This window comes from Tachypleus tridentatus, chromosome 12 (assembly GCF_004210375.1).
Source record: "Tachypleus tridentatus isolate NWPU-2018 chromosome 12, ASM421037v1, whole genome shotgun sequence".
NCBI lineage: Eukaryota > Metazoa > Arthropoda > Merostomata > Xiphosura > Limulidae > Tachypleus > Tachypleus tridentatus.
In genome coordinates, this window is record NC_134836.1 from 9,327,954 (window position 1) to 9,348,702 (window position 20,749).

Sequence of the window (20,749 nt, forward strand, 5' to 3'; positions counted from 1 at the left end):
TGTTTACTTGTACAAAGTATCTCTTCTTATGCACTGGTAGTTTGTGCGTGCAAGATTGCACACGTAAAAAGAGCTATTAGTTTATACTGTCGATAAATTTTAGAAACTTGTAAGATGATTATAATTATGTAAAGTTTAAATGTGTTTTCATGTCTTTCAGTCATCCATGAAATATTTACCCTATAGCAAGCAAGGAGGAAAAAACATCTTGACATTTCAAAAGTACTAATACATATCTTTCATTTCATGAACCTTAAGAATAGTCTTTATTTTACAAGATATCTAAAATATATAATTAGAGAATTTTCAAATGTAGTGAGAAAAAATTTAATCTCGCAGTGACTATAACGTTGTTACCTTAAGAGTGTCGACGAAAAATCATTGAAAATAAATACAAATATTAGTTTTGAAGAAACATTGATAATTAACACCAATATTTAATGTCTTGATTTTGTAGAGATATTAAAACACATGTGGAAATAATGTGTTTACATTTTGAAATAAAACTATATTTTCAAAAACTGGAACGGCTGTATTTTACCTTATAAATGTGAGCAACAGAGGGTCATCCAACGTGTGTTAAGTTGTGTTAAGTATGATTTACAAACACTAACCGTCATTGTTTCAATACCCATCTTTGATAAAACATGGCTATTAACATGTTTATCATTGTTCCGATCCAATGCTTTACAAACAAGCTTCGAGCTGTATGATTGCCAATCTTTGGTATCAAGATGCTTAATTTGTCTAAGGTACTGAAATCAGCAGGCCAAAAGAAACTATAAAACATTTGAGGTAATTCTAATTTTACGAGAGAATGTCTTGGATAATCTGTTTTTTAAGGATTAAAGCTGTTTGGGTTTATAAATCTTGACAGAACATAAAACTGTACGTTTACAGCTGCCGTTTTTCATTGTTTAATTTTGGGATTTGAATCCAAGACAACCACAATCGTTGAATGTGAAAACCAGGAGAATGGTAGATTAACGTCGCTTTCAAAAGAAACGCCATTATTTAGTTGTTGTTTAACGTCACAGGTACTTTATTTTGTTGTATTCTAAGTATCACATTTGAAAATACTTTATACTAACCCAAAACTTAACTTAACTTAACCCAAAAATTAGCGATATTGGACCATAATGACATTTAAACACGAAATTTATACACGAAATTTTGTACTGATTCATGAATTTTTTTGGTTTCAGAATTCCTAGTAGTGTACAAATAACACATGTATACAAAAATTCCGTTAGTGGTTTAATGGTTAGGGCGACGGACGGTGAATTAGGATTCCGTAGGTTGTGTTCCATTTCCTCCAGTTACCTCCTCCCTCATTTTGGGGCTGGGATGCGTCATAAGAGTAACCGTGATATCTTATTAATCTATTAGAATAATCGAAAAGTTGGTGGTGGGTCTTATAAACATTTCGCTAATCTATCAGTTCGAAGTTAGGGATGATTTGTGGACGTAGCCTTCATGGAACTTTGCTCAAAACAAATGAAAACAAACTAAAATGTATGTAAAAGTTTCATCAACATTACAATTAATTTCATTAATCTGTCCTATCTTACTCCGGTTATTAGCACTGCAGAAATGCGCCTTCAAGTTAAATAATCCATCGAGGATAGATTAATTTCTCATCAGGCTAATTAACTGTTGTATAGCCATTGTTTGCTAAACTTAATTTCTAATTGCATTCACAAAAACAAGAGTCTTTGGATTTGGACTATCATAAACATTTCAACCTATCCTTATTTATAATAAAACTACTAACATTAGCTTCTTTCCAGCTCAGCAAAGTCTCGCCTTCAGTGTTTAAAAGCGAAGGCAATGCGTGACTGAGAACACTTCTAAAGAAATTAGTTAGTTGATGAGAATGTTAATGATTACGTTAGGAAATAAATAATAAGAAAAGAACGGTTTATATATGAATAAATTAGCACAGCCTAAAACAATGGTTTCAAAGTTACTTTTAACCAATAGACATTTAAATGTATATTAAATTTTCTTCAGTTGTAACGAAACCATTCAAACTTAATTTCCTTCTTTTACAAGCATTCTTCCTGGTGACTCGGCGGTAAGTTTATCTAATGGCTTATAACACTGAAATTTGGGGTTCGATCTTAAACATGTAGTATTTTAGTGCATACATGTCAGCATTAATGTTAGATTAAAAAACAAGGAATTAAAGAAAAAATATTGTTTTGCGTTTCGAATTGTTATAGTATATTTCTAAGACTTTCAATAGAAACAAGGAATGTGAAGTCTAACCCTTATAAGAAATTCTGAGACTAGTAAAGATCAATTATGTAAGACTGTGTGTTTTGTAGTCTTTAAGAATAGTATGTATAATGTACTTACTAATGTAAATAAACCCAGATTTTAATTGAAATAATAGTAAATAATTTCGTTTGAATCAGGCTGTCAAGAATTGCCCAATAGCTAGTCTTTCAAAGTGTGAATTTAAGGGTCTTAGGTTCGTGTCTCATTATACTACTACTATTACAAACAAAAAATAATCGCCCTCCCCCATTTTGGTTCCATATGTGCCTTATAGGAATGATAGTAAAATCCTACCTTTTGATTAGAGTATCTCGAGAGTTGGTTTTGGGTGCTGTTGATTCGCTGTCTTTCCTCTCGTCTATCAGATCAAAATTAGGAGCAGATAGCGCAGACAACCGTTTCATTTATTTTTGTTCGAATATCTGACACAAAGAACTAATAAAAGCAGTTTTTTTTTCTGGTTTACCTTGGATTGAAAAGGTGAGGTAAAACCGACTTTGGTAAGTGGTCAAAAAAGACGTGTGATTCAAAACTTCTAAATCTTGTTTGTATTGATAAAATTATTCAACATTTTTCTGCTGAACTGTTTAAATGTGCATCATCTCCTGGTTGTTGTTTTTGTTTATTAGTTTTATATCGTTAGGCGATATTTGAAACCATATTCTGCTTATAACGGATGTGATGTACCTGGCTTTTGAGTTAACTTGAAGAAAGAATTGTCATTTAGCTAAAACTGAGGAACGTTATATTAAAGGGACTATAAGTAGATGCGTCGAATAAGGACAATATCAGATATGGTAACCCAATTTTAAGGTAACATCAGATATAGTAAGCTAACTTAGTGGTGCGCAAACTATGTCGGGTGTTGTGGTCAGTAGGGGTAGCGTCTAACTAGGACTACAGGAACGCACAAATTATATCTCACAGTAAAAACTTAAAATTTATTAAATACAATTTTAAAACAACTGTTCAAATATTAATATTATTAAGTAGTATTGTAACAACAAATAACATGGTAAAGTGACACACACAGCATATACACAAATAGGTTACAGTAGAAAGCTGCACCAGTGTACAGACTGCAAAAGGAACACGTTCAGGTTAATTTCATGCAAAAACGTTAAGTACAAGTAGTTATACAGATGAAACGTTGTGTTTGTTTTTCTTCGTAGTCTTTATTAACCTCTTGTGTTGTTTTATATTCTAACAGCTTAATTACCCTCACATATACACAAGCTCTTTTGTATTGTGATAACTTCATTAGCCTCACACACACATAAGCTATTTTCTATTCTAACAGTTTCCTTAACTTCACACATACGCAAGCTCTTTTGTGTTGTAACAGTTTCATTAACCTCTTACATACACAAGCTATTTTGTATTCTAACAGCTTCGTTAACCTCTTATATACACATACTATAACATTTCGTTAATCTCCCATGTACACATATTCTAACAACTTCGTTAACTTCCCATGTATACATATTTTAACAGCTGTATTAACCTCTAATATACGTATATTCTAACAGCTTCGTTAACCTCTTATATACATATACTCTAACATTTCGTTAATCTCCCATATACGTATATTATAGCAGCTCTGTTAACCTCCCATATACACATACTATAACATTTCGTTAATCTCCCATATACACATATTCTAACAGCTTTGTTAACCTTCTGTATATAGAAGCTGTTTTTTAGTCTGCTTCATATCATCAACATCTCTGCTCATCGCCACTACTGGAAGAGAAGCCCCTCATCTTAGATGGCTTTCTTCACAGCTTTCCCTCATAAACTTCCCGTCAATGTTTATAAACGCAATTTAGCTACTGTGGCAAGTTGTTTTCATGCGTGGGAATGTTCCCTAGCTTCCCTGGTGGGCTGAGCGGGAAACTATCACGTTGATTTATCTCTTTCTTCAAACAAAATTCCTGTCACGTTTAGTTTATTATTATTTTAACACTTTCCTATAACGTGCAGTTTCGTCCACTCACTCCAGACAGACGGGATTTAACATTATTTTGTCTGGGTAGTAGATACTGGCTGTCCCAAAATACTGTACCGCGCATTTTACTGGCAATAACTTGATCTTTAAATCATGGAACAAAATAGTAAATAGTACTTCAAATCACTTATTGTTTTACTTTATTAGCCGCGGGAAAACAGCTCATAGAACGGCTAGGAGCTTGTAAGAACAAACTTTTAGTTTATAGCTCCGTAATCCATTAACCGATTTAAGATATATAATTACAGTTTTGAGTTCAGGAGGTAAAACACTTTCGCTTGATATATTTGACCACGCTTGAGGTATCACAAAAGAATTTATTCTAACTCTGTTTAAAAGAATTTCAAGTGCCGCGACTATTCAGGAATCCCCCTTGTTTTGTAAACGGAACGAGGTTTGCAGGTGACATTAATCATTCATCCTGTTTAAAGTTAATATTTCATTCTTCCCACTTACCTAATTAAACTTTCATTGTTTATTTTTGTGCGTCCCTTATTTTAGCCGCTACTGAAGAAGAGTTCGGTTTGGTTGTTGTTAAGCGCATAGCTACACAATGAGCCATCTGTGGTTTGTTCACCATGGCTATCGAAGTACGAATTTTAGCGTCGTAAATCTACAGACTCACCGTTGAATCTGATTGATTCAGCATGAAATAGCTGTTTGTGCTGCTTACGCGTCACAAATGCAAATTTTAGAATATTAACTTCATTAGGAACATTCAAAAGCCAAGCATTGATACATCTTTCTAAATCGAGACTCAGAGATGTTTTACATACTGTAAATTGAAAGGTCATTTTATCAATTAATAATATTTATAAACTACTTATAATAGGGTGTAGCCCATTCAGAAGACCACTTGAACATCAATATTTATTAAATAGTTTGTTAAAAACATACACAGACACAAAACAAACAAACAACAAGATGTGAGTGTTGCGTGTCGGCAAAAAAACTATTTCGTATTTTCTTGGGTGATGACGGAGAAGTAAACAAACAGAGTAGATAGTTAAATGGTTATGATATTGACGAACAAAAACTAATGACACTTCTATAGTGTGTGAACTTCAGAAAGATTATTTAAAACTTGGCTTTTTTTACAGAGTGGTTAGTAATGAGAAAAAATAGCAGTGCGTCATTTGGTCAGAGATTTTACTTAATGACGAACGTGAAGCCTAAAATACCTACAAGGAAACACAGTATCCTGAACACGTGGGTAAAACCATTTATTTCTTCAAACGACAAGTTGAACAACTGAAAGGGCAAGGTTTGAAAAGTTGGTCACTGTCATCAAAAGTCTTGAAAACGCCATTAGAAACACCTTATTTGATAGCGAAAAGCATGAAGCCATACAATATAGCGAAAACATTAGTGCTTCCTACTGCCACAAATAAAAATATGAGATCGTGCAAGGAGAGAAGTGTTATGAGGTCGTTCTCACGTTTATTCGCTTTATAACTTTGTTGTATACATGCAATCCCTGCTAACGTGAAAATGCAATTGATAACACGCACTCAGAAAAGTCTGTATTTCGCCATACAACGAGACGAAACCATAGATATTGCAGAATTAACCAAGCTTCTGGTATTTGTAGGTATTGTGGAAGTGTTCTGTAGAGTTTTACAAAAGAAGAGCTACAGGAGAAGCCATCTTCTCTCTTGCTGACGAGTTTTATTCCGCATAAACGCCTTGGATTAATTGAGTCTGGGTATGCACTGATGAGGCAGCTGCATTTGTGTGAAACAAGAAAGGATACAGAGCTGAAGTTATCTTGCTCCATATTTAACATATAGGTATGACATCGTTGAAAAATACTAGAAATTGCAGCTCAAAGCATAGTGATAAAAAATGCTATAATTATTGCAAAGTTTGTGAAATCAAAAGCTTTTAACAGCAGACTTTTCATTATTCCTCGTAAAAACCATCTACAAGAAGCTTCCACTGCATATAGAAATGCACTGGTTGTCTCGCAGGAAAGCATTGGCTACATTTTGAAGCCAAAAGAAGAATTTTATACTTTGTTTTTATCTTCAACTGCAACCTTACACTCAGCGCAATTTTTAATGGATGAAATGTGTCATCTAATACTGAGCCATCTGGTTGATATATTCATTAAACTCGTCGCTTTAACTTGTCACTGCAAAGTCAGAATGCTGATAAGTGACAAAAAAAAAGCTTTGAGAATGATAACCGAGAAATGTTTCCATGCTTAAGTGAATTCTCTGAAGAAAATGAGAACAAAGTGGATTGGATTCGGAATTAATTTAATGACGTATAACTTCTCACTGGACAATGGCAGCTTAAGAAAAGTTCATAAAACTATCCTACGGTAAAAAAACAACAAAAAATTCTTCAGTTAGAATTTAAAGTTAAAACCGTTTGAAAACTTTAGGTAATATTACACTAAAGATACCTAACCTGTCAAGAAAAGGCGATGACATACTCGTACCTTTCATATGAACATACTTTTGTGAGTCGTTTATTCGTTTTTTGCTGTGACACCTTATTGTGTGGTTGTGTCACCTTATTCTAGGCCCAAGACCATCCTTCGCACTAAACTGGTGAATAAACTACATCTGCTTTTCTGAAACCGTGTACAGTTTCAAGACTTTGTTTAATTTTTATACGAAGGGTGCATAACGGACTCAACAAAACACGTTTGAAAAGGGGGCGTCATACAGTATTCGAACCATTCAGTTTAATTTTTCTTTCAGACATCAAATTCCGAAAATTATACTTGGGTTTGTTTTTGCTTTAATTTTAAATACTACCGTTGCACCCCTATTGGAAAATAGGGAACAGTATACTCAGAAAACACGTTTTGGCATTTTCTAAACTATTCAAAGCATGAAACGTGAGCCATAATTCAAGAATGTTATGATTAAAGTACTTACCTTGATTATACTATTCAGAGTATATTAAACTGTTTCTTTTTAATTTTCAGAATTTTTATCCAACGTTAATGAGTTTTCTCTGGGCAATTCCGTACCTCAGCCTGAACTGAGGGAACGGCATCTAACCAATAGCACACTCCGTCACGCTTTATGCCACTTTTGACACGTTCATGACCCGAAGCACAAATAAGTGACGTAATTCTTAGATTTACAGCCACTGAGTCACACTTGGTCTGATATATTAAAACAGTTTATCATAAATAAAAAAACAATATTATGAATTCTCAATATATTCAATAACAAATAAAGGAATATTTGATTTACAGTGAACAAGTCCCTTAGTGGCTCAGCGGTATGTTGCAAAGTTACAACGCTAAAATCCAGGTTTCGATACTCGTGATGGGCAGAGCACATATAGCCCAATGTGTAGCTTCGTGCTTACTTCAAAATAACAATAACAACTACAGTGAACAATATCTTTGGGCTTATCTATAGATTTTGAGTATTACCTGCAGGTGTGAGAGATGACTGACTTTTACTTCCATATGTAAATTCTATTGCCCAATCCCTCTTTGTATATGTGCAAAACATTAAATGAAATCACGAAATAACACTTACTAAAACATCTTTCTAACGTAAATGAATCGTGTTGAAATGATTTTGTTTTCTTAATAAATTAAATAGAATCGTATTCTTCACTTTCGACATTCCAGAAGTTTATGGCTTATATAGAACAGCGTCTGCATAGCCGCAAAATTCATTAAACACAAAAAAGAAAAAAATGCACTCTTGAAAAAACGAGGGCTAATATACAAACTTGTATAATCTTCTATAACATGTAGTCATATAGATAAATATTACATGAAATTTTCTGCAACGAAATAGTTTCTTAAGTTCCGTAGCAACTACCATAAACTACAATGAATACCCTGTTACCATGGCAACATCATTTTTTGTAATATCCCACTTCACCAGTACAAGTAGCACGATGCCACGCCCTTTAGTCAGCAATTATTATAAGTAGTGTTATTAGCAAAATGCTGCAAGAGGGGAAAAAATAGAAAGTTTTAATTCGTTATATTAACACCACCACAGAAAACACGTGGTAATTGAATGTGCATAGTACAATCAAGTGAATAATACATAAGTATGTGGCATTGCTGAAAAATACTGCGGAAACTGTATCTAAGTGTATCAAGCAGTCTGGGAGTGTATAAAGTACTTCACACTTCAGTTTTATATGTGATATAATAAAGCTGCCTAGTAATAGGAAAAAAGTTCACTCTTTAGCTTCATGTGAGATACATAAAGTTTAGTGGTGGAAAAAGTGTTTCACAGATTACTTTAGTGTGTGACGTCATTATGTAATTTAGTGGAAGAGAAAGAATTTCACACGTTAGCTTCATGAGTGATATCATAAAATATACTGGTGGCAGAAAAGCTCTGTGTGTGATATTAATACTATGAATAGGGAGGCATTTTACACCTTAGCTTCTCGAGTGATATAAACTAGTGGATAAAAAATTTCCACCTTTGCTTAATGCGTTATATCATAAGTTACTCTAGTGGTGAGTAAAGTTTACACTTCATTTGTGATATCCATGTTGGATGGGCTCAGTGGGTACTGATTCTTTTCTTTCTTATTGTGGATAACTCTAATATTGAAAATAAAAAAATAAAATAATTCATTAAACAGTGACCGCGAATGGAAGACTGTTTCAGTAACCACCACTTGCATTAATAGTACTTTGTTCCTCATTCTTGATTCTTTATCTGAGAAATAATTAGAGCAAATATTTCCCATTTTCATTCAGAAGGGATTGGAGGGGCTAGTAGGCTCTTCTAAGTTGGTGAAGAAATTACGGTCTCAGGATGTATTGGTTAAAACACTTGTGCTACATCATAGTGAACTACTTTTGAGGTCAAAGTTCATTGGAGATATGCCAGTTGAGGCTACTCCTCATGCTACTTTGAATTCCTCAGAAGGAATAATCGCTGAGAGGGACTTATCATCCCTGAGTTGGATATTCTCCAATCAGAGAGCTTCTGTTGTGCAATGCATCTCCGCCAGTGTTCTTATACTAGCGTTTACATTGCCACAACTACCTGCCTCTGTTAAGGCAGCTTATCTCTAGTGTAAGGTATGGTCTTATATTTATAACCCTGTCCGATATTTACACGTTTGGCTAGTCAGATATTAAAGCCTGAAATAATCTAGGATTACATTTACTACCAACATATCTTTCTTCACCAGTTCCAAAATCGCCTGGAACAGGATTCGAAAGATTAGTAGGAAGTGCTTCTCATTCACTTTTGATCATGCTTTCTAATGCCAAGAAATTGCTGATGTTCAAGGACATTGTTTACGCCTTTGGAGAGTGTTTTTTCGCACCTTTCCATCTCTTCCCTGTCTTCTTGGTCATCAAATCACAGGTTAAAGACTACCACTTTCCTTTTGGGAAGATAGTCTCTATGACCGTAACCATCCATTTACGCTGGTGAAATTGAAAATTTTTCTACATTGTTCTGTCAGTACACTGGTTAGACCGGATTATATTCATTATAAGATACTGCGACATCTGCCTCCTGCTTCTCTTGCTCTTCTCTGGTTGTTTTTATTAGATTTGGCGAAAATATTTTTCCACTTGCTTGGTGTAAAGCTTGTTATCCTTTATCGATTCCAAGGAACGATCCAAAATTCCTTTGCATTATTGCCGTTTTGCTTTCACAAGTTATCTCTGCAAGTTCTTGGAAAGAATTGTTAGTGCTCGTTTTGTTTAATTATTTGACTCAAAAACTCTTTTCGACAAACCAATATTGTTTTTGTAAACAGTGCTCCATGGTAAACTAACTAGGTGATCTTGAAACTTTGATCAGGATAGTTTTCCTCAGGAGAGAACATTGTAATCTTCTTTGACCTTGAGAAGGCTTACGACATTATCTAAAGTTCGGAATTTTATGGGACCACATTTCTATAAATTGCATGGTCATTTACAAATTTTTATTCATAACTTTTAACTTGACGGGCATTTCCCAATTTGTATGGATTAGACATTATCACCATCCTTCTCGCAGGGATTTGGAATCCTTTGGGGCTGTGCTTTGTTGTCACACTTTTCAGTATTGAGACCAACGCTATCACTGACCAACTTCCTCCTATTGTTGCAAACAGTCTCCGTGTTAACAAATTATAGATTCCATGCTCGTCATTTTATACGAGGATTATTGATTGACAATGTTAGACTGTTCTCACTCACTTGTTAGAGTAAACCAGAGCAAATGGTTTCATTTTCTCCTCTTTTAAAACAAAATAACTTGCTAGTATTTTTACTACTATTGGGATTTGACCCTTGATCTAGAGCTTTATCTGGGTAATGATGTTTTTCTTGTGGAGGCTGAGACAAAGTTAACTTCTCTTTGACCTTAAACGAACATTTATTCCACACATTAAGCAGGTTCATGTCAAGTGTACAAGGGTGCTGATCATCTTCCACATCCTCTCTTCCACTTCTTGGGGAGAAAATAGTGTTCCATGTAGAAGATATATCATGCATTTATACGATAAAGCTGAATTATGAGTTTATGGTATACAGTTCGACTTCGTTGAAGATGTTTGACCTTGTGCACCATCTGAGGCTTCAGAACTATCTGCACTTCATTAGTCTATAGTCTGTGCACTGAGCCCTATAAACATCTTCACTGCAAATGTTTGCAACTTGTTTTGCCTTATGCTACAAGGCTTCAATCCGTACCATGTAATCCCACCTTGCTTTGTATCTTCTTCCATCGCTGGGCTGTGTTTTTTGGGAATAAGTGGTTTACCATTCCTTCTTTCAACCTTCATAACCAGGCATAGTTAATTGAATTGGTTCTGACGTTGCACAGTGATGCTGCAATCAACGTTCAGCCCATCCCACCATATCTCATTATCACCCCCGCTTGCGACCTATCTTTGAGTCTTCTGGGAAAGATGGTTAGTTCTGATTGGAGGGACCATCTCCTTTTCGATAAACATCTTTTGAACCATTCTTCCATTCCTGTTTTTACAGATGGTCCAAAATCAAGTGACTCTGTGTGCTCTGTTATGGTTTTCTGTTTAACGCAAGATCCCTCTACAGTGTTCGTGTTCAATGCCGAGTAGTGAACCATTCCTCTATCCTTGGATCCTATATAGACTGAGCAATACATTAATTGTACAATGTACTCTAACTCTTAGTTTTCTGCTGGCCATGGAATAATTTGCTTTATGCGAGTTCTTATCAATTTCTCTTACATATTCAGAAACAACTGGCCCACTCTTCTTTTTTATCCATTTCTATCTAGTTTTTCTGGAATCCTGGCTATGTCGCTATTCGTGCGAATGAACTTGATGACACTGCAGCTAAGTCCATTTGTAGTTCTCACACCCGTGACTTCTCTTATGTAGACTAAAAACATAGGATGAAGACATAGCTTACGCCAATTGGCAGTTGACTTGGGGCAAGGAACTTCATGGCAAGATATTTTAGAACAAACCTACTGTTTTTGTTTGACCATTTAGTCTTCATAAAAATCGAAAGGTTTGTTTTTGTTTTTTTTATTTCGGGCAAAGCTACTCAAGGGCTATCTGCGCTAGCCATCCCTAATTTAGCAGTGTAAGACTAGAGGGAAGGCAGCTAGTTATCACCACCCACCGCCAACTCTTGGGCTACTCTTTTACCAACGAATAGTGGGATTTACCGTCACATTATAACGCCCCCACGGCTGAAAGGGCAAATATGTTTGGTGCGACCGGAATTCGAACCCACGACCCTCGTATTACGAGTCGAACGCCTTAACTTACTTGGCCATGCCGGGCCAGATCGAAAGGAGGCCGTTGTCTTGCCTTTGCTATGCATTGGCTATAGTGTTTTTTTTTTCTTATCGTTTTATTTCATGTGGGTTTAATTTGCCAGTGTGTGGCCTTTATGGCACTCAGGTGATAATTACGACTACAAATAGTGACGCTATTTGTTATCGGAGTTTTCCTCTGGAACTGGACAGTGTCATAGGCAATGGTGATATTGTCTAGACTTCTCGTGTTTTAGTTTTTGTAATGGCCATTAGCCTTTTTTCGTCGTTTTTAAGTTTTACCTTATTTATGGGCCCTGTCTAGTTTTAATTTATCTATTTTCCTTTTACCATCACACTATAGTTTACTTATGTTAGAGTTTGAACGGTTGTTAGACAATGAAATAATAACCTTTGCGTTATTAAACTTCAAATAATCAAATGTAATAACTTTTTATGTTACCGAAATGGTAGTTGTTTTAAAGGACTTGCGTGTATTTTTGAAAATCAGCGCCGTACATTTTACAATCGATATCTTCAAGATATAATACTTTTGTGCTGTTTAAGTTTAATTCTAAGGCCGAACGATTTTATGAACTGATGTTTTAGTACATTACAAATGTTTCATTAACTCTCCCTTTCTCTGGAAAAATAAACTACCTAAAATTAATTGTGAAAGAAAAAATCGAGTTTTCCCTAACTTATGGTCAGAGTTAAAAGCAATACCATGGTGATTAAAACACGTGAAACTCAAGAACAGTTATCGTTTTGCTTTGACAAATTTCAAGTGTTATAGAAGGTGATATTAGCTTCAGCTAGGGATAATAAGTGTTTAGCGGTGACCTTCTTGCAAAGAGATTTATCTATAAGATTATATTATCAAAATGCCCTGGTTAAGTACTAATCACTCTGCCTCTTTTCAATAGGTTAACCTCAGAGATTTCTTTAGATATTAGTTTCAAATGCAGATCGAAGAATTCAGATTGAGCGTCTGTCCATGAAATTCTTCCACACATTATACTGAGATCAACTGGCAACTATTTTTTGTTGAGTCCTGTTTCTTCATTTTCAGAGGTAAATAAACATGACGACTAATGATGGTTAATTATGGTTTGAGATCAGGGTAGGTACATGAGAGCATACTAAAAAAAGTTCTGATGGTCATAGAATAATCTGTACTGTTGATATGTCCATGTTTCCTCAGCATTAAGACTCGTAAATTACCCTTTTTGAAGCAGCCAAGATGTGATGAATGAGGGAGAAAAACTTTAGTATTTGCTCAATACATTTCTCCTCTGGAAGATACCATATTTGGACTGATTAAAATAGCAACTTTTTACAGTAGGAGGATCAAGGTTTGTGGCGTTTAAAAGAAAACACCAACAAAGAACAAAGAAAATGTAAAGCAAAATTGCCACCAACACAACACATTTCAAGGATATTGTGAGCAACCACGAGATACAGAACTGGATCCTAGTTGACTCTAGTAACTAGACGAGTCTTGTACTTTTTATGCAATAAGTGGAAAGCAGCGAGGAACAAAGATAGATGAGAAAAGTGACGTACATAGAAATTGAATTAGAGGCAGTTCCAGCCCCGAATTGTACACATAAAAGGAATGCAGGTGTTTTGCCATTGTTCCTTGCACATTGTAGTAAGATTTGTAACAAAAACGAAGAATGAAAGGTGTCGCCAGGTATGTCAATATTGGAACACTAGGAAGTAATGTGTGGGCTGAGCTTATTTCATTGAAATAAGTGAAGCATTGAACCGCAGGTTGTAAACTACGTGAGAATTAATGTACCTACTCTGTAGTTCAAAATGTGCCATCGATTACATAAACGAGCTTTGCTATATATCTTTTCTTCGAAAAGAGATAATGTTGTGACACAATAACTGTTCACGCCGTGACGGTCTTCATAACTACATTATCAGGACTAACATCCAGGCCTTCATGTAAGTAACAATCATGATGCTGTGACTATCTACATAAACATGTTATTAGGACTAACAATCACCATGATGTAACAGTCTACATAAACACGTGAGCAGGATTAACAGCCAGGAATTCATGTAACAACAATCATCATGCTGTGATATTCCACATAAGAGAATTATCATGACTAACAACCAGGCCTTCATCTAGGAACAATTACCATACTGTAACAGTCTCTATAAATACCTTATCATAATTGACTACCAGATCTTTATAAGGAAAAACTGTTCTTTCCCTTATCCTGATATACCCAAAACTTAATGAAAATTGCTGGAAGACATCACGTAAAAGACTGATTAAGTGAGTGGACTTTAATCTCAGGAAACAGTGTTACATCTCTTAACTTTCACATGCTCAAGTTCTTGTAAAGCAATTACAAGGTGTGTAACTGCATTAAAAATTGTATTAAATGTGTCTCGTGAAAACACGCGACAATAAAGCTGCAAACAGCGAGGCTGATGGCGTGTTCTATAGAACACACAGGAGAAACTGATAATGGTGAAAGTGGGTAAAACTATCTTTGGTAAAGGGAAAGAAACTCAAATGAATGATATGTATTTTATTGTAGAACTGTAAGCAATACACGCTGTCTATGCTTGAACAGTTTTATTTTTATAGAAATATTTGTACATAAGTAATACTAATGTGGCTCTTTACTTCAGTTGCTTTTGCAGAAATGTAATAATTAGCCAGTATTTGAATACTTGAGAAACTACCAAAGCTTAATGTGTGTGAATTTCCTTATAGCATAGCCATATCGAACTGTCTGTTGTATCCACCGAGGGGAATGGAGCCCTTAATTTGAGTATTTTAAATCCGCAAACTTACACCAGAGGACTTTTTTAGAAAATTTGAGTTAGTAAATTTACAACTCAGTAAACAGTCAAGTTTGAAAGCTGATTTGTCTTTTAAAATTAAACTAGAATAACTGAAATAGTGCGTAAATGATGATTCCACTGCAAGAACATAGTTTTCACTGATGAAATTTATCACCAAACTTTTCAAAAAACAAACAAAAATTAGCAGGTTTCAACAAAAAATACATTTGGGCAACATAAAAAGTTGTTATATTTTTTTACTAGCTGGAGTACCTGTCCCTTGGATTAAAGTTTGTAACAGCTTTACATTTTTCTTAATATCTGAGTTTGTTTCAGTTTGATACATGTGACATGTATTGTCAAATGTGTATTGCACAAGTCCCGCCTGTTTTCTACATTTTCAGAAGATTCTCAAGCATAAGAATCAACAATGTAATTGCCAGTATTGTTGCCAATTGAACTTTTTAGAACCTTGCCTAAAAGACTATAAAACGACACGCCTAAAGACATAAAAGAATATTATGTGGTAGCTATAACTCTCGGAAGCTATAATTGTGAAAAACACTTACTAATCGGAAAACTACAGATATTTGACCAGGAACGTTTATAGATTTCGAGCAATACAAACCGTTCAACTTCCAAGAATTAACTTCAGACGTTAGTGTTTTTATAAGGACATTAAATATCTTCGGCGGTAAAAAGTCAGCCTGTAAGCGGTGTGAGGCCAGCCAAGAAAAAACAGTTAGCTTAAGCGAGGTGTACAATATTAACTTAGAATTCATTTGCCTGTCGACAAAATACGCTCATAAAAAACGTAAAATGTAAAACTAAAAATTTCTATGTATTTTTCCCATTGTCCTAATGAACCTTCATCCACAAACATTTACATGGGCATAAAACAGATAGTATTATTATATTTATATCAGCAACAATAATAAGATTTAGTACTTGTGCGTCATGGAACTTCTCCTAAACCTTTGACCACACTGACTTCTAAATGATACCCGTGGTGAGCAGAGCATTGTGTAGTTTTGTATTTAACTTAAAACTAAATTATAATAAACGAATAGTTTAAACTCAAAAGTTTGCACAACAGTAAAATTTCTTCAACCCACCTCTCGGGGAACCCAGATATTTCACAAAAGCGAATCCAAACTTTGGCGTCAATTTACAATATAGGATGTAAATAAGTAGGCCTACTACTTATCGTTTGTAACTTGGTTAACGAAATTAGACAGATGTCATAGCGGGAATAATTATTAAACTGGAAATGTGCAAAATAGTTCAAGCGTTAAATTAGTGCTATAGTGGCTTTGCAAACGTGGGACATAGGCCCACGGGTTTCAAATAATGGTGTACTTCATTCTGGTTACATATGTCAGCTTCAAGTAAAACAATTCACAAACATAAGCACGTTTCACCTTGGACACGTGCATCCATTTCGAGACGTAATAAACATTTAGGTTCATTTTTCCAATTAATTACATAGTTTCCTCTTCAAGAAATATTCAGCCAACAAGTATGTGTTTCATCTTGGTCGCATAGCTTCACTTCATTAAATATTCAACAAGCAGGTGCATGTTTCATGTTGGTCACATAGCGTCATTTCATTAAATATTCAACAAACAGGTGCGTGTTTAGTCTTGGTCACATAGCTTCATCTCATTAAATATTTAGCCAACAAGTATGTGTTTCATCTTGGTCACATAGCTTCACTTCATTAAATATTCAACAAACAGGTGCGTGTTTCATCTTGGTCACATAGCTTTATCTCATTAAATATATCAAAAAAGGGTACGTGTTTCACATTAGTTACATAGTTTCACCTCAGTAAATATTCAACAAACAGGTAAGTGTTTCATCTTGGTCACATAGCTTCATCTCATTAAATATTTAAAAACAGGTGCGTGTTTCTTGTTGGCCACACAGCAACAAAAAGGTACGTGTTTTATGTTGGTCACATAGCTTCATCTTATTAAATATTCAATCAACAGATGCGTGTTTCGTGTTACTTAAATACTGTCACCTTGTTAATCATTCAGCATAGTGCAATAATACCTAAGTGTAATGTCAGTGAATATTTGAATTTGGAAAAATGTATACATTTTACGACATGTGTATTTCATATTTGATATAATTATTTTGGCAACGATGTAAAGGTCTGGTATAATTGTGATATTAGATAAGATATCATGTTATTGCAATAAACATCTGAAGATTTGGTATGATAACGTTGATTACCTTTGTGAAAAATTACCATTTATTACCTTAGTGACTTCGTGAAGCTATGTAAAAATTTGATATGATTTTTTTGGTAACTACCTGAAGATTTGCTGTGATTGTTTTGGTGACTTTGTGTGTCTTTAAAATAATGTCGTATAAGGAAGACTAACTTAGCACAAGTAGTTTAAAATTGGAGATGTTAATAATATCAGCGTGTATGTGTTTTCTTACAGCAAAGTCACATCGGGCTATATATACTGTGTCCACAGAGAGGAATCGAACTCCTGAGTTTAGCATTGTAAATCCGAAGACTTACTGCTGTTCCAGTGGGGCACAATAATATCAGCCATGTATAAATGAACGAGTTTAGATAAAGCAGCTCTATCTAAAGTGACAAAGCCTCGGAGCAAATAGATACACTTCCAATCTTTCGTAATTTAAAGTTGAAATTATTATCCTTATGGTTAGATATTAACCTGTATCTCATGCAATCCATCACTACTGAAGAAATGACATTAAAAATAAAGCAAACTAGCTTTTGGAAATGAAACAGAAGTGGCATCAACAGTTGGAAAATGATACGTCATGTTTATCAACATTATGTGATAGTTCTAATACCACTACCTGGCACGATCGATACACAGTAAGTGATTGTTTCAGTCATTATCTGAGACTATTGCTATGATGTGATAGTAATCGTTTGTACACAAGATTCGAACATATCGGAAATTTTTGTAACTCGGAAACGGATATTACACATCTTAAAAACATCGAAAGTAAATTCTATCAGAAAAAAAACAACAAAAACAGTCATTGATTGTTTCTGTATTTTCTATTTTGAAAAGTTTGCTTACCTGCGAACGAGAGTAGGAACCGTGAGAAATTTCGTTCAGAGGAAAAGTTTGCTCACGATCTGTGTGTGACAGGTCTACCGCCATATCCTGTTGTTCAGCTGATATAATATTTTTACCTTGCTTTCACCATTTTTGCTCAGCTTCAGCTTTATTCTTCAATTTAAGGAGCATATATGACACACGTATTACAATCTACATTCTCGCTTGAACGCTAAACGAACGCATAGAAAGACCCCAGACAACTGGCCGCACAATAACTTACGCATGCGTGAGATAAAAGCCATCTTAGCGGAGGTTCAGCAGGGATAGAAATTACACTGCTTCCGAAACTTTCATACTAAGAATCTACGAGCTAATATGTAAGGTTTATGTAATGGAGTCTTAATTAAACCAGAACTTCGCAGAAAGGACAACTTTATATATTATCTTATTCACCATTTTGTAACTTCTTTCGCAGTCACAGTTTAAAGGATGCCATTAAAACTCACAACAGATAAATCTTTGATTTATGGTAGGACTAAAATCTCTAAATTGACTCCAAGCACATCAGGTAAACTTGCAACTGCTAACCAGTTTATCAAAAAAATCCGCTTTTGTAAGTATTATTAATAGCATTTAGTAATTACAAGAAAATCATAATTATAGTATAAACAACGTTATCGTTGTCTCTTGAAGTTAGCTTTCTTACAGAAATTGGTGTTCATTTAAAGCAACAGGTGAAACGGAAATTACCAGCCAATAATAGGTAAACAATAAATATTACAGTTGGAACCGAATTGTATTTATAGCTCGATTATAAATACAACCTTTCTATGTATGTTGGAACACTATTTACAGTAGTAAAGAAAAACATTTTCCAAAAAAGGAAGTAAATGTAGGGATGGCTAATATCAATCCTTCAAGAACAGTGGAAACAAGATGGTAGGGCTCGCATTTTCATCATCTCTATATAATAGCACAGGCAATAATTAACACGCAGCAATATATATTACTATTCAATCACAACTGAGTTTAATTTATCCTAGTTTTGTCTGTTACTTTCCTACTACACTGTGTACCTATAATAATACAAGTGTCATCATTACTTACTTGTTTCGATTGTTTTTTTGAATACTTGTTTGTTTGGGCTATCTGTGCTTTGTTCACCACGGATATCGAAACCCGGTTTCTAGCGTGTGAGTCTGTAGACAGTGCTCTGCCACTGAGAGCTCTTTTTTTTGTAGGCTTAATATTAACCATCCCTGCATTTACTTCCTTTCTTTGAAAATATTTTTTCTTTACTTGTGTGTATACGTATATGTGTTTTATATATGTGTATTTTATAACACGTTTTTAGAATAATCATTCGATCATTACTGGAACTTAATTGTATTATATTCTCATTATGAGGCTTAAATTACTTAATAAAAATTATGTTAAATGTGTTTGTTATATACCCTTGAGAGTTGCCTGTGTGTTGCTTTAAAAGAAGACAAAAGGTTTTATGTGTTGCAGTATCCTCGCTATTAATTTATAAGGACCTAGAATTGTGCATATTAATTACGACCTACAATCGTACTTATTTATTGCAACATAATTTTTTATATATCTATTAGGACCTATGTTTCTACTTATTTATCATAACATATACTAATAAATATTAGTTGCGGCTAAAGTTTCTATAACTTTATCATAACCAACTTTAATAAATACCAGTTGTGGCCTACGTTTGTACGCATTTAGTATAACCTACTTTTATAAATATCTGTTACGGCTTTGTACGTATTTATCATAACCTATTAATGTGCATATGAAATACGATTTACTCTTGTATTTATCCATTTATTATAAATTATTTTTCAACATATTCATTACAGCGTTTGTAGTTTTTTTTTTTATAATATAATTTTCAGAATTTTAATTATGGTCTATTTTCCACATATTTATAACCTATTATCCTTCTTTTATGAAATAATACGTTTCATTTACTGAACGTGTGGATCACTTCAATATGCATGTTATTATTGCACAGAATAATGAGACGTTCTTTAAAATACAAAGTCAGATAAACGCGTATAAAAATAAAAATAATAAATTACTAAATAGTATATTTTCAAAGTATTTTCTAAAGCTCACTCAGAAATGTTTCTATATTTAAATAGCAGATTACTTTTCAGATTTAAATAGCAGATTACTTTTCAAAAGATGTTTCTTTTGTTGCTGTTTTTTTTTACAAAACCCTTTATCCTGATATGTATTATTATTATTTGCACATTTAAAATTAATTAAAACTTTATCTTTCTCTGTATTTTATACTGCTATAAAGCAGCATTACGAAAGCCTTAAATATTGCAAACGACTGTTTAAATGTTACTCAAAGTTTTTATTTCAAGAACTTTAGTTATTATTTGTTCTTCTAAATTTTCAAATAGCATTATGATAAATGTTAATAACGGCAAACATAGAGTTTGTTTGTTTTGAATTTCGCGCAAAGCTACTCGAGGGCTATCTGTGCTAGCCGTCCCTAATTTAACAGTGTAAGACTAGAGGGAAGGCAACTAGTCATCACCACACACCGTCAACTCTTGGGCTACTCTTTTACCAACTAATAGTGGGATTGACCGTCACATTATAACGCGCCCATGGCTGAAAGGGCGAGCATGTTTGGTGCGACTGGGATTTGAACCCGCGACCCTCGGATTACGAGTCGAACGCCTTAACACGCTTGGCCATGCTGGGCCCAAACATAGAGAACGAATAAAAACTTCACCACAGTATTATAACATGTAATTGAATTACACGTTTGTATAAAATATCTTCAACCTCATTAGGTTTGTTGTCCTTCGTCTAATGATAACTAAAGTGTTTTGGAGTAAAAATAGACAAAT

At 34.3% G+C, this 20,749-nt stretch overlaps 1 protein-coding gene across 4 annotated transcripts in view; it reads right to left on the reverse strand.

The window, feature by feature from the left end:
• Positions 1–18,134, reverse strand: part of LOC143234107 (voltage-dependent L-type calcium channel subunit beta-2-like) — a 178,555-nt gene extending 160,421 nt beyond the window's left edge. For 2 of the 4 annotated variants that reach the window (XM_076471175.1, XM_076471181.1), the window contains exon 1: positions 17,883–18,134. In XM_076471175.1, the coding sequence (XP_076327290.1) occupies positions 17,883–17,966 (84 nt within the window). In that variant the 5' untranslated portion in view covers positions 17,967–18,134. The remainder of the gene's footprint in view (positions 1–17,882) is intronic. The other 2 variants (XM_076471178.1, XM_076471174.1) reach the window with 2 other exon arrangements.
• Positions 18,135–20,749: the final 2,615 nt, after the last annotated feature.